At 41.5% G+C, this 15,639-nt stretch overlaps 1 protein-coding gene across 4 annotated transcripts in view; it reads right to left on the reverse strand.

Moving 5' to 3' along the window:
* Positions 1–15,639, reverse strand: part of MTMR8 (myotubularin related protein 8) — a 59,880-nt gene that overhangs the window by 17,091 nt on the left and 27,150 nt on the right. For all 4 annotated transcript variants that reach the window (XM_056541517.1, XM_056541516.1, XM_056541518.1 and 1 more), the window contains exons 7-11: positions 15,232–15,364; positions 8,286–8,395; positions 6,111–6,236; positions 4,018–4,067; positions 2,035–2,235 (exon numbers count right to left, since the gene is read on the reverse strand). In XM_056541517.1, the coding sequence (XP_056397492.1) occupies positions 2,035–2,235; positions 4,018–4,067; positions 6,111–6,236; positions 8,286–8,395; positions 15,232–15,364 (620 nt within the window). The remainder of the gene's footprint in view (positions 1–2,034; positions 2,236–4,017; positions 4,068–6,110; positions 6,237–8,285; positions 8,396–15,231; positions 15,365–15,639) is intronic.

Raw genomic sequence — 15,639 nt, forward strand, 5'->3', positions numbered from 1 at the left:
TTTGTCAAGCCTGGCTTAATGCTGGACAAAGACCTAACTATTTGTAAGGGTCTAAACATTGAAAAGATGCCGAGCACCCGTTTCTTTTTCATTATGGATGGTGTAGAGTTTGGGATTCCTACTCCTTAGGCTCTGTGACATCCATACTAGAGGTGGTGCAGTCCTCCACTTTCTAGAATAATTTTCTTTACAGTTACACCAGTTTTGCTTCTTAAGTGATCCGGAAGCCATAGCAGTACCTTATCCTAGGGAAGTTTTAGCAAGGAAGTAATTTACTTGCTTAACTTTTAACAAACAGTGCCAAGTTAAAAGTCATTGAGCCGCTCAGGACAATCCATAGACAAACATCAATTGTACAATGTAGATGGCATGAGTGCATGTGTGATAGTCGGCATCCATTAGCTATAAAAGGAGCTGAAAAAAGCAGAATCAAATAGGAAGGGAGTTCAAAACACTGCTGCACAGGAAGTGTATGAGCTGCTGAACCAAATTATAACTTGTAAATAGATGTTGAAAATGAACCCCTTAAGGACACTCCCTTTCTATAACGCGGGGCCACGTCACAGCGGGTCGGACCGTGCCTCTAACAACGGCCCGGGACCCGTGGCTAATAGCGCGCGGCACTGATTGCGGTGCCGCGTGCTATTAACCCTTTAGACGCAGCATTCACAGTTGATCGCCGCGTCTATAAGAAACCATTGACCAATGTAAAAGATCTACGGCAAAACGGGAAAAATAATTGTGCGATGAAATTGAAGGAAAAACGCCATTTTGTAACTTTTGGGGGCTTCTGTTTCTACGCAGTACATTTTTCAGTAATAATGACGCCTTATCTTTATTCTGTAGGTCCATACGATTAAAATGATTCCCTACTTATATAGGTTTGATTTTGTCGTACTTCTGGAAAAAATCATAACTACATGCAGGAAAATGTATACGTTTAAAACTGTCATCTTCTGACCCATATACCTTTTTTATTTTACCGTGTATGATATATTTTTATAGTTCGGACCTTTACGCACGCAGCAATACCACAAATGTTTATATTTATTTTTAATTAAAATTTTTTTTTTATATGGGAAAAGGGGGGTGACTTGGACTTTTATTAGGGAAAGGGTTAAATCACATTTCATTAACTTTTTTTTTTTGCAGTGTTATAGCTCCCATAGGGGGCTATAACACTGCACACACTGATCTTTTAAACTGATCACTGCAAAGCCATAGCTTTGCAGTGATTAGTTATCCGCGGTCGATTGCACAAGCCTGCATCTCAGGCTTGGAGCAATCAATTGCCGAAAGGACGCGCTGGAGGAAGGTAAGAGGACCTCCGCTCACGTCCTAGCTGATCGAGACACAACGCATTTTCACTGCGGTGGTCCCGATCAGCCCCACTGAGCGGCTGGGAAGCTTTTACTTTCGTTTTAGATGCGGCGTTCAACTTTGAACGCCGCGTCTAAAGGGTTAATAGCACGCAGCACCGCGATCGCTGCCACGCGCTATTAGCCCCATGTCCCGGCTTCAGTTACATGTCGGGACCAACCCGATATGACACTGAGTCACTGCGTGATCCTACGTTAGATTGTGGGAGCCGGCCAAGGACGTAAATCTAAGTCCTTGTCGTTAAGGGGTTAAACGTATAAATTCTCCTTCATGTAGTTATGATTTTTTCCAGAAGTACAACAAAATTAAGCTTACATAAGTAGGGTATCATTTTAATCGTATGGACCTACAGAATAAAGAGAAGGTGTCATTTTTACCGACAAATGTACTGCATAGAAACGGAAGCCTCCAAAATTTACAATTTTTTTCGTTTCGTCGTAGATTTTTGGGTAAAATTACTGATGTCATTACAATGTAGAATTGGTGGCACAAAAAATAAGCCATCATATGGATTTTTAGGTGCAAAATTGAAAGTGCAAAAACTGAAAAACCCTGGCCCCTTAAGGGGTTAAAAGTTAAATGTATATCTAGAATGTAATATGCTATTAATAAAATATCTACATGGTTGACTCCCTGATTCTTTCAGATACTTACTGAAGTTCCTGACGCTCTTTTTGGGAGTTCCCAATGAAGTTTCCAAATTGACAGGAAAAGACATGATCATGAATTTCCAGCAGATATTTTTCACTGAACTCAAAGGCACAAGGGAACTGTTCTAGAAGATGCCACACACATTCTAAAAACTGGGTAAACACGGGAGACACTTCTTTTGGATCAAACTCTAAATGATGACATCTGCAGTAAAGAAAACAGTGATAAATATAAGCTGCATATCTAGTCAGCCATTTTAAAAAGAGCTTTTGTACCAACACTTATTTGCCGTTCCATTCATGCTCTATGGGAATTTAAAACCTTTGCAGGAGAAGAACTCCACTAAGTTCAGAAGTCTGATGGATGGCGAATGCTTTGGTGGCTAGGCATGTGTGCTGATGCTCTATTTGGTGTACCAGCGATGGGATCCCCACCGATCAGCTAGTTATTCCCTAGCCTGAGGTTATTTTGGGATAACCCCTTTTAATTCTTCCACTATAACAGTCTTGTACATAAAGTTATAATTTGACACTGGTATTATAAATACATATATTTTCTTGACTTTTTTCTAGTTTTTCTCCCTTGATATTTTTGATGAAAAACTGAAGAGCAAGGACACACATTCTAGGCATTATGCATTTTATGTATTAAAGGGATACTCCCTGGAAAACATTTTTATTTTTAAATCAACTGGTGCCAGAAAGTTAAACAGATTTGTAAATTACTTCTATTTAAAAAGCTTAATCCTTCCAGTACTTTTCCGCTGCTGTATCTTACAGAGGAAGTGCTTTTCTTCTTGAATTTCTTTTCTGTCTGACCACAGTGCTCTCTGCTGACACCTCTCTCCGTTTTAGGAGCAGAAGAGGTTTGCTATGGGGATTTGCTCCTACTCTGGACAGTTCCAAAAATGAACAGAGGTGTCAGCAGAGAGCACTGTGGTCAGACAGGAAGGAAATTCAAAAAGAAAAGAACTTCCTCTGGAGCATACGGCAGCTGATAAGTACTGGAATGATTACGATTTTTAAATAGAAGTCATTTACAAATCTGTTTAACTTTCTGGCACCTGTTCATTTAAAAAAAATAAAAGTTTCCCAGTGGAGTACCCCTTTAATATTGCTAAAAAAACTACAACTCATCTATCCCAATGAGCTTTGGTAAGGTGAAATGGTCGCAATTCAGTTGAAACCTTGCAGTTGGGCACTAAAAAAAGTGAACTCCAGACCTAAAGAACAGGGCAGAGCAGAAAGGACCTAGCTAAGCATTTAAAGGGACTATTCCAAGTTTAAAAACTATTAGCTATCCACAGGTTATAGCTGCAGATCTGTGGGGGTTTGACAGCTAGGACTCCACCGATCACAAGAAAGGAGGGCCCTTTACCTCCAAGTAAAATAAGCAGCAGCGTCCATGCTCAGTCATTGCTCCTTTCATTCTTTATGGGATGTCTAAAAATAGCAGAATTGAACCCCCCCCCCTCCCATCAACTAGATAACACCTATCCTGTGGAGGAGCTATAAATGTAGGGCTGGGCGGTATGACCAAATGTGTGCATCACAGATTTTTTTTAACCTTTTGGCGGTCCCACGAATATAATGGTATTTCCTAGCCCCCCCCCCCCCCTCCCCAAATTAATTACCAGCCCACATCCCCATCGGGGTAAATACACACATCACCCGCATGCGCTGCCCTCCTTGTCCTGTTTTTTGCGGCCGCCGGCGCTGGCACTCTATACTGTGCGGTAACCCTATACCCGGGCTGCAGAATTTAAACAAAGTAAACTTTAATGCACCTATGTCGGCCTTACGCTGTGGACGGGAACGTCGGACAGCTGTCAGCCTATCACCAGCCGCAGCAATGTTCCGCCTCGGCCGGTGATAGGCTGAGCCCACTGTCACGTAAGAAGCTCTGGGCGGCACAATGCAGAACACAAACATTTTTTACTACAACAGATATGTCAGTAATACTGATAGGTCCTATTTAAATGCATACCTTTGAGAAAACTTGTGTCCAAGGGAAATCCATTCTTTTTCAATAAGTACCTATGGAAATAAGGTGTTCGACTTTACTCTAACCACATAATGTTCTAAATTTAAAAATTAACTGTGAAAATAAAGATTAGCAATAACAAACCAAGAAAGCTCATGAACATTTACTATATGATGAGGTAACTAAAGCTGGCCATGGGATAAGTGGCTACATTTACAGTTTTTTTCTGGGTGGTTATATATTGTTTTTCTATTCTTTATTCAGCAGGTAACTCGCTATCTATGGTAAAAAGGTTTTCATTAGAGCCAAGTTTTTCAGCACGATTTTTCGTGCTGAAAACACCCTCCTCGGCTTATACTCGAGTGAACTCTCCGCCTGTCAATCCCTTCTCAGTGGTCTTCAACCTGTGGACCTCCAGATGTTGCAAAACTACAACTCCCAGCATGCCCGGACAGCCAATGGCTGTCCGGGCATGCTGGGAATTGTAGTTTTGAAACATTTGGAGGTCCGTAGGTTGAAGACCACTGCGGCCTTCGTCATCATCCAGACCCCCCTTTAGTTTTCTACTCACCTCCCCTCGGTGGGAAGGAAGGGTGAGCTGGTCCGGGCCATCTATGCTGCAGGGACCATCCGGTGGGGAGGGTTAGTTGTTCCAGGCTGTTAATTTTCACCGGGACGCACAGGGAAGTCCGTGCGCAGCAGACGTCCCTGCGCATGAACTTCCCTGTGCGTCGTCGCCAAGGCAACGTCACTAGTCTGGGGCCGGCGCAGAGAAGAGGGCCTCCCGGTGAAAATGGACAGCCCGGAATGACTAACCCTCCCCACTGGACGGTCCCTGCAGCATAGATGGCCCGGACCAGCTCGCCCTTCCTTCCCACCGATGGGAGGTGAGTAGAAAACTAAAGGGGGGTCTGGATGATGACGAAGGCGGCAGTGGTCTTCAACCTGCGGACCTCCAGATGCTTCAAAACTGCAACTCCCAGCATGCTTGGACAGCGGATGGCTGTCTGGGCATGCTGGGAGTTGTAGTTTTGCAACATCTGGAGGTGCGCAGGTTGAAGACCACTGATTGACAGGCGGTGATGATGAAAGGGGGGTCGATGATGTATTTCCCATCCTAGGCTTATAGTCGAGTCAATAACATTTCCTGGGTTTTTGGGGTGAAGTTAGGGGCCACGGCTTATATTCGGGTCGGCTTATACTCGACTATATATGGTATGTAGTTGTATCAGCTAAACGTACTGTATTTACACTACCTGCTGGTTGAAGTTTTATGTCGCCCTCTCGATTACAAATGATGTTTCCAGACTCCTCTCCAAAGTGTTGGAGGGGATGTGGAGACCAAGGAACGTTGTTACATATATTGTGGGCTTGTTCAGTAATATCTCCGAGCGCTGAGGTAGCTGCAGCCAGTGTGGTTTGGGCTGTCATTCCTTTGAGGAGAAGCGCCTGGTAAAGTCCTGTTTTCCGCATCTATATCCACTTGATGCCTATCAAATACTGAAGTGACCCAGAGCCACTTGAGAAGGACACCACGGCTAGCTGATCTCTGTCTTCATTGCGATTGTACATACAATCCACGGCGTTGTGCCCGTAGCACAACAACCTCTGGTAAGCTTACTACATATTGTTTGGGGGCACCCGCTTACCTGAGACCTCTACACTAGGAGCACACCTTTGTTTTCTTTTTCTACTTACATAACTTGGTGAAAAATGTTTAAGCGTATAGAGATTAGAACACCCCATTATAATAAAAAATAAAAAAAAACTGTAATGAAATATCTATACTGACCTCTCACCTTGCTACCTCCTCAGTTTTCCCTCATGACATTCCCTACACTGCATGTGATGCAGTCTCTGACCTGAGCAGCCATGTGCAGAACATATAGAAGAGACTGCGGAGGCCAAAAGCTGGTTGCAGTGTCCCATGTATGGGAATGTCATCACCGGACTTTACAGCATTTTTTCCATTTCCTGTCGGTATGCATTTTTTTATGTCACAATATAAAAAAAATCTGACACAAAGTTGCATTTCTCTCATACATGAAAGGCTGAACATTCTGATAAAGCAAACAGAAAACATTTAGGGGCCTTACCATGAATCCTTTGATAGTCCTGTAAAATGGATCTAGAAGAATACTAGCCAGCGAACAAACTTGTGCGGTGCGGTCCCAACCATCTGAACAGTGAACCAGGACACTGGTATTATCATCTCTTACTGCCTGCCAAGAACAAGGTGGAAATTAATAAAAAAAATAAAATGTATGTCACTGGCAAATCTGTGACACAATCAGCAAGTCTTCCCATATTGGTTTTTGGTGTGAATTCACCCTGGATTGTTGTAGATTTCCCCTCTTGCAATGTAAAGGCTTAAAAACTTGGCAATAAAGGCAAAACTAATGCCATTATGGATATTGAGGAAAATCAATTCACTGGCAAGCAACAGGCGGCAAGCATTAGTAGATGTGATAAGGCTACATTTTTTATCAATTCAGTTGAAACCTTGCAGTTGGGCACTAAAAAAAGTGAACTCCAGACCTAAAGAACAGGGCAGAGCAGAAAGGACCTAGCTAAGCATTTAAAGGGACTATTCCAAGTTTAAAAACTATTAGCTATCCACAGGTTATAGCTGCAGATCTGTGGGGGTTTGACAGCTAGGACTCCACCGATCACAAGAAAGGAGGGCCCTTTGTCTCCAAGTAAAATAAGCAGCAGAGTCCATGCTCAGTCATTGCTCCTTTCATTCTTTATGGGATGTCTAAAAATAGCAGAATTGAACCCCCCACCTATCGACTAGATAACACCTACCCTGTGGAAGAGCTATAAATGTAGGGCTGGGCGGTATGACAAAATGTGTGTATCACAGATTTTTTTTAACCTTTTGGCGGTCCCACGAATATAATGGTATTTCCTAGCCCCCCCCCCTCCCCAAATTAATTACCAGCCCACATCAATACACACATCACCCGCATGCGCTGCCCTCCTTGTCCTGTTTGTTGCGGCCGCCGGCACTGGCACTCTATACTGTGCGGTAACCCTATACCCGGGCTGCAGAATTTAAACAAAGTAAACTTTAATGCACCTATGTCGGCCTTGTCACGTAAGAAGCTCTGGGCGGCTTCTTACATGACAGTGGGCTCAGCCTATCACTGGCCGAGGCGGAACATCGCTGCGGCTGGTGATAGGCTGACGGCTGTCCGACGTTCCCGCCCCCAGGAAACAAGTGAGGCCGATACCGGACCAACGGGAGGTGAGTTAAAGTTTATTTTGTTTATTTTTTGCAGCCCGGGCATAGGGATACTGCACAGTATAGAGCAGTGGTCTCCAACCTGCGGACCTCCAGATGTTTTAAAACTACAACTGCCAGCATGCCCGGACAGCCAACGGCTGTCCGGGCACGCTGGAAGTTGTAGTTTTGCAACATCTGGAGGTCCGCAGGTTGGAGACCATTGGTATAGAGTGTCAGCGCCGGCGGCCGCAACAAACAAGACGTGGAGGGCAGTGCATGCGGGGGATATGTGAGTAGTACCCTGATGGAGACAGCATTGGGCTAATAATTACTTGGGTGGGCAGAACAGCGCTCGCAGGTGACATGTGAGTAGTTCCCCGATGTGGGGACAGCGCAGCGCTGGGCTGATTCATTCCCGAGGGGGAGGGGCCAAACCGGTATTGCGGTATGGGTTAAAATTCATATCGTGCAGCACATAAATTTCTGTATTCGGTATGAACCGGTATACCGCCCAGCCCTATATAAATGTTTAACAACCAACCATTCTCCATAGTACTCCGATCTCCTTTGCACTTCTTGAAGACCAATGATCCCCACTGCTACCTACATTACCTGCGCTGCTCTTCCACTGGTAAAAATGGATGGAGTACTGGGATTTTTTTTTGTATAAAAACAGGAAACAATTATACCAGAAGAAGCAAGGGCAATATGAATCTGGCTGCAGTGCTTTATTATGGGTTAGTCAGTGTGAGGCTCCGATATTGCTATAAACAGCTATATAGGGAATAGGGAAACCACATTCTGTTACTATAGAAACATTATAAGGAAATCAATACCGTTTTAAATAAGACCAGTCAGGTATGGGGTAACATGAAAAAGAGTTGATAACACAGTGGTGTTTCCATAGCAACTGGATTCCAACTATTAATGATAATGATGTTTCTACTAATGTAGCATGCTACCGCTATACTGTAAAGAAAAAAATAGGCAACTAAGATTTTATTCAGCATCATGTGACAAAGAAATCCGTTACCTCACATACCTTTGCTAGAAAAACTGAAGCATCCATTATTGCTTTTATGTGCCGCAGCCAGCCGGAGTTTTCCAAGACTGTAAGGAAGTTACTCACGGAGGGATTCTTAAGTTCACAAGCTAAATTATATAAAAAATAAAAAAAAAAAGCAATACTATTATAAAAAATACTATAACCACTGTTTTCCAAGGGAGCATGATTTTATGAGAATACACATAAGATATATTATACAAGTTTATAAATATTCTTCTCCGAAAATCCCAGTGGCTGCTTTTTTTTTATGAATGAGCAACTTAAAAATTAGCCCTATATAGTAATAGCATCACATCAAATAATTAACCCCTTCATGACCCAGCACATTTTTATTTCTGTCTCACATTCTTTTCCTCCTCGCATTCTAAGACCCATAACTTTTTAATTTTTCAGCTGACAAAGTTGTATTAGGGCTTATTTTCTGAGTGACACTTTGTAATTTCCACCGATACACCTTTTTTTTTAAATCATACAATGTATTACGAAGCCAGAAGAAAAATTATATGTAGGGCATAATTGAAATGGATCTGGTAAATTGGACATGCTTTCTTCATTGTATGGGTCAGTATGATTCCAATGATGCCAAACTTAAAATACTTTAATCAGTCCAATGTAAAAAGAATGGACCCTGCACCTTTCTGTATAGAACCTGGCTAGTGCAGCGTTGCAACAGTATTCACACCACAGCTATGTTATGACACCTGTCCGGTAATGTAGCGCTCAACGTGAAAAGTGCTAGGCAGTACACATCACTTGAAAAGAACAAAGTAGAAACGGAGCACTGACCGGATAAGTGTGTGTCTTTATTCCATCTTCCACGAGTATATGGCGTGCGGGGGAGCAGGAGTGTGCTGGAGTCTCCAGCACACCATGTACTCGTGGAAGATGGAATAAAGACAAACATTTATCCGGTCAGTTCTCAGTTTCTACTTTGTTCTTTTAAAATAATTTATGTTTTATGTTTATGTTTGTTTTATGGTTAAAAGAAAAACTTGAACTAAAAAACTTTGTTCATTACCATGCTGTCACCACTATAACTTATGGAGGTGTGTTAGGGTTTGTTCTTTGCGTTTGGAATTTTTTGGCATGCATTTACGCCATTCTCCGCGCAGGATCAGCCACATAATAATTTAATAGTTCAGACAATTACGCACGCGGCGATACCAAATATGTATATTTTTCTTTTCGCAGAGTGTTTTATTTAAAAAATGAGAAAAGATGAGAATTTGAAATTAGAATTTTTTCTTTTTTTTTTTAAACACACTTTATGGGCCTATCATAAACCATCATTAGATGGATTGCATAGATCAATGTAATGCTATTGCATTACATTGATCCATGAAATCTGTATTCGATTGCTAAGGGCTGCCAAAGAGCCATGGAAGACACCACGGGCTTCCCTAGCAACCCATAGCTCTATAGGACCACTAGACACCACAGAATAGCAGCATTTAAAGGGGTCATGCAGGAAAAAACTTTTTTTTTATATATATATCAACTGGCTCCAGAAAGTTAAACAGATTTGTAAATAACTTCTATTAAAAGATCTTAATCCTTTCAGTACTTATGAGCTGCTGAAGTTGAGTTGTTATTTTCTGTCTAAGTGCTCTCTGATGACACGTGTCTCGGGAACTGCCCACTTTAGAAGCAAATTCCCATAGCAAACCTATTCTACTCTGTGCAAGCAGAGATGTCATCAGAGAGCACTGTTACAAGAAAGAAAACAACTCAACTTCAGCAGCTGATAATTATTGAAAGGATATTAAGATTTTTTAATAGAAGTAATTTACAAATCTGATACATTTTCTGGAGCCAGTTGATATAAAAAATAAATAAATAAAATAAAAGTTTTTGCCTGGAATACCCCTTTAATGTTTAAATGCAGTGATCTGTATAGATCACGGTATTTGACCAGTTAAATGATGGACATGGAAGCGATCTCCGATGAACGTCATTAACGGAAGATGTCAGCTGCTGAGAGCCTGCTTCATGTCCGCTCACCTGACCCATGACGTACATGTATGTCATGGGATGGGAATGGGTTACTAGCCCCCAGTATAAAATGCCCTTAAAACATAACTTTTAATAATTTCAAATAAAATGGGTACCATTTAATAGAAAAATCAATATACTGCACAATAGACCAGGCCAAAGAAAAAAAAATGTGTAACCCCCATGATGACCCTAATGACACCAGTTTCCAAAAATACTATGGGAGGAAAAAAAAATACAAATAATAATTTTGTTGCCACGTTTCTAACCAAACAAGTGTTTCCACCAGGGTGTAGCTAGTTTAATCAGTGGAACAGTAAGGGAGCGATTAAAAAAGGTAATTGGTAAAGTGCATAGGAACCTGGTGTCAGTTTGTGGCTGGTGTATGTCAATATGAATATGGCTTCACTCGTCCAGTTTAACCAGTTAAGGACCCAGGGCATACCTGTACGCCTGTGGGAATTTCGGTCCCCGCCGAGCACCACAGTTTAGGGACGGCCACACACACACACACACACATTACATTCCCAGAATGATGATTCAGAGCATAGAGTTTGGGGTGGGCATATTTTTTTGTGCTGGCTATCATTCTGGGAACATAACCTTTTTTATGATTTTACGTCCCATTGTACCCCACTTTAGTAACGTTAGTGTACCCCATTTTAGTGATTTACCCCATGTAACGCTCCTTGAGGGGGGGGGGGTCCCACTGCTCTGGCTCCATAGGCAGCTATGTAGAAGCTCAAGGCCCCTGACTGTGCTCCTGCTCTTCCGTGACCGGTTTGCACCCGCAGAACTGTTTACGCCCAGATATGATGTATGTCCTTACTCCAAAGAAATGTATTTACTAATTCATGGTGACATTTTCTCCTGTTACCACTTGTGTAAATGAAAAATTTGGGGTAACCCCAGCATTTTAGTGTAAAAACAATAAAAAAATGTACCTTTTCACAACCCACTTAATGAACATTTATCACACGCCTGTGGGGTGTTAAGACTCACTGTACCCCTTGTTACGTGCCTTGAGGGGTGTAGTTTTCAAAATAGTATGCCATGTGTTTTTTTTTTTTGCTGTTCTGGCACCATAGGGGCTTCCTAAATGCGACATGCACCGCACCTCCCCTCCCCCCCCCCCCCAATTTCAGCAAAATTTGCAAATGTGACTCCTTCTCTTTTGAGCATTGTAGTGCGCCCACAGTGCACTTGACGCCCACACACGGGGTACTTCCATACTCAGAAAAGATGGGGTTACACATTTTGGGGGGCATTTCTCCTATTACCCCCTGTAAAAATGTAAAATTTGGGGGAAAAACTGCATTTTAGTGAAAAATAATAAAATAAAATAATTTACGCATCCAAAGTCATCAAACAACTGTGGGGTGTTAAGGCTCACTGTACCCCTTGTTACGTTCCTTGAGGGGTGTAGTTTCCAAAATATGTGGGTTTTGTTTTGCTGTTCTGGCACCATAAGGGCTTCCTAAATGGGAAATGCCCCCCAAAAACCATTTCAGCTAAATTTGCTTTCCAAAAGTCAAATGTGACTCCTTCTTTCTGAGCATTGTAGTTCGCCCGCAGAGCACTTGACGTTCACACATGGGGTATTTCCATACTCAGAGGAGATGGGGTTACAAATTTTGGGGGGCATATTCTACAAGGGGGGGGGGGGGCCTGCCATCTACAAGGGGGGGAGGCCTGCCATCTACAAGGGGGGGGGAGGCCTGCCATCTACAAGGGGGGGGAGGCCTGTCACTAATGTCTGCACCTATCTATACTCACTACTATTAAAGGCAATATTACAGCAATATTTATAAGTAGATAGTGCAGGTGACTATACTAGAATTAAAGTATCGGTACTTGTACTCGGTCTTAAAAAAATGGTATCGGGATATCCCTAATTAAAATCTGCAGCTTTAAATCCTGCACATCAAATATGTACAGGATACTGTGTGTAAGTGTGCAGGGATGTGGGAATTTAATTTAAAAAAAAAACTTATCCACGGACAATGACGATCCACTTGTCCGGGCCAATTTTCGCTTATACACTCTCGTTTTTTTCCTCCTCGCCCTATAATAGCCATAACTAACTAACTACTATAATGATACCTTTTAATTTTTCAATAACATTCTCCGAAACAAAACGAACAACATATTTTTATAATTTTATATTATATATATATATATATATATATATATATATATATATATATATATATATATATAAAAATCGGTGAAGTTAAATTGAAATAGTAAAAGATAATTTTGCAAATTTGGTGGTTTTCTATTCTACGCCATTTACCTTGTGGTTGAGCTAACATGTTTTGATACTTTAGGTCGCCTTATTACAGCAATACCAGATTTGTATAGTTTGTCATGTTTTACTAATTAAAAAAAAAAATTCTGAACTTTTTACAATTTTTTCATTGCCATTTTTTTTACCCCTGCAGCTTTTTAAATAAAAAAAATTCTGCATACCAGGCTGTATGTGGGCTCATATTTTGCACCGGAATCTGTTTTTTGTATCGGTACCATTTTGGTATTGATCTGACTTTTTAATCACTTCTTTACTTTTTTTTTTCTGGGATATTCTAAAAATTGCAATTCTGTGGTTTGATTTATTTTTTACATTTACGTCATTTGCCGTATGGGATACATAAGGTTATATTTTAATAGTTCGTACAATTACGCACGCAGCGATACTAAATATGTTTATTAGGTTTGCATGTTTTTTTATATAGGAAAAGGGGATGATTTGAACTTCTAACATGGAAGGGATTAATGTGTGTCTTTTAAAATGTATACTTTTTTTTTTTTACACTTTATTAGACTTTTAGGAGGAATCATTAGATTCCTCATACAGATCAATAGAGTTCTATTGAACTCTATAGATCTGTGTGCTCTGTGATCCGTTGATAGAGCCTAGTCCAGCCAGGCTCTATCAATGACAGAGCCACAGACACCAGGGAACAGCTGTAAGCCCTCCGGCTACCTCTATAGTGGATCTCCCCCCCCCCCTACGATCTAAAGGGTTAGTAGCCAGCCGCGGCGATCGCCGCATGCTGGCTATTAGCGGCGGCCCCCGGCAACCAGTGTAGCTCCATGGGATACTCTGTTTACGGAACTCTGCATAGCACATGGGACTATGCTGTTTACATAACTCCCAATAAAGTCTATGGAAGCAACAGAAAATCGAGTAACTTCCCTGCTTCACTTGCTTTTGGCTTGCAAACAGGCCACAGCAATGGAGAAAACCGCAAGGAGCGACCTGGGACAACCCCTTCAACAAAATGTCTAAATACCTATGATATTCAGGAAAGGGGTTGTCCAGTGAAAGACAACTTATCCCCTATCCACTGATCGTGGGGGATCTGACTGCCGATACCCTTCACTATCTCCTAAACAGGACACTGGCTTTCTGAGAGCAGCACATGCTGCAGACGGCACACACTCCATTTATTTCTATGGAAGCGCTGGAGATGCCTGAGTACAGCACTTGGGTCTCTTCAGTGCTCCCATGATGATTATGCCTGTGCATGCTGTTACACCTTAATATTCTCATTATTGTAGATGGAATTTACATAGTTTATTCTTTAATCCATTTCCTATGGATTTTTCTATGGTTAGTTATTTGCTGTCAACTTGTGGCCTTTTTTGGTAATGCACATGTTTCTCTCTCCTGAAAGCTATGACTAATTTCCTTTGTATGTAACCACACCCCTGCTTAGTGCATCACTTCCTGTGTCATGGCTGCATGCATCTGCCACATGTAACAGGGAATCATGTATTCTGCATGCTAAGCTAAGGAAAGCATCATCTTTTGACCGCATAATACTGAAATCCATTCATTCTGCTGTATTCCTGTTTGATGTACAGAATTAACTAGCTTGTGGATGAAAACAGTATTGGTGAGTTCAGCTTATCTGATAAGGATTGTCCGCAGTGGTTATATCTGCTAATTCAGGCCAGGCATAGAGGTCTTACAAGGGATAGATCACTATCACAACAATCTGAGTCAGAATACTGTGGATTATAAACATGGCAAGTGCCTTTTAAGTCTTGATTTTGTTATGTAAGTTGTTCTGATCTACATTTAATTAAGACCTGCTTACCTACAGTGAATGTGACTTCTGAAAGCCATCAGTGAACACCTACCTTCTGGAGCTTAAAGACTCATTCCCAGGGGAATCAACATTTATCATCAGGGCTCATCATTTAAATGAAAAAAAAAAGACAGACCCCATCTATATGCCCCTCAAAATAGGTGGTTGGGGGGGGGGGGGGGGGGGGGATTCTGGTTGAAATGTCCCTATATTAGCCAGATCACCATGCAATAATACATAACCTTTGTGACAGAGAGATTTTTGACCAGCTTTATGTTCAGATAACTTCTTAAACTGTATAATTCCTAAGACTTAGGATATGTTCACACTGGTTAAGGCGTGAGCGGAATGTTTGCTTAAAAAAAGGTTTTTTTCCCGTGTGGATTGCGCGCGGAATTCCGCTCTGATTTCCTTGCGGAAATGAAAGGATGGGACACACAGTAATTGCGCGAATTCCCCGCAAATTCCGCGCGGAAGCGTGGCAGACTGCCAACATTTTTTACATTGACTTCTATGGAGTTACAAGCCGAATTCCGCATGAAGAAAGTACATGTTCATTCTTCATGCGGAACAGAATTCTGTGACAGAATTCCGCTAGCGGAATTTCCTCAGTGTGAACTGAGGAGAGGAAACTTAACTAAATACTATGGGGTATGGCACTGCTGAATGAATTGGAGAGGAATAAGCGAGCAGAATTACTCGTGGAAATTCCTCTCCAATTCCTCAGTGTGAACATACCCTTACAAAACGACATTATTACTTTTAGATATGTATACATTTATTTTTGCTACCAAGAAAGCCAGAAAAATAAGTTGTCCATGCTATGTGCATACCTTCTAATAGCTTTTGTAGACTTCCTCGCATCACATGTATGTTCTCAATTCCAATAAACTGGAAGCGGATGTTAGGATAGTTGTCCTCATTTTCATAGCCCTTTCCTGCAGCTCTGTTTGCCATGGCATTCAACTGTTGGGAAAAAATACCAGACTGGTAACAACCAAAACATTACCCTATATTTCAGCAAGAAGACACTGCAGTACCAGTCATTAGCTTGGGGATATCTGTATAAAATGTATTATCTCCACACCCATGTCCATACAAGACAGCCTGCAGACCTACTGTGCTCAGAGACATCAATGGGAAGATGCGCTAAGATATATTCACAAAATGTCTATTTAAAAAAAAAATATATATATATATATAATCTAAGACAGACATCAATAGATTAATGTGGGCAAGAG

This window comes from Hyla sarda, chromosome 9 (assembly GCF_029499605.1).
Source record: "Hyla sarda isolate aHylSar1 chromosome 9, aHylSar1.hap1, whole genome shotgun sequence".
NCBI classification, from domain to species: Eukaryota; Metazoa; Chordata; class Amphibia; order Anura; family Hylidae; genus Hyla; species Hyla sarda.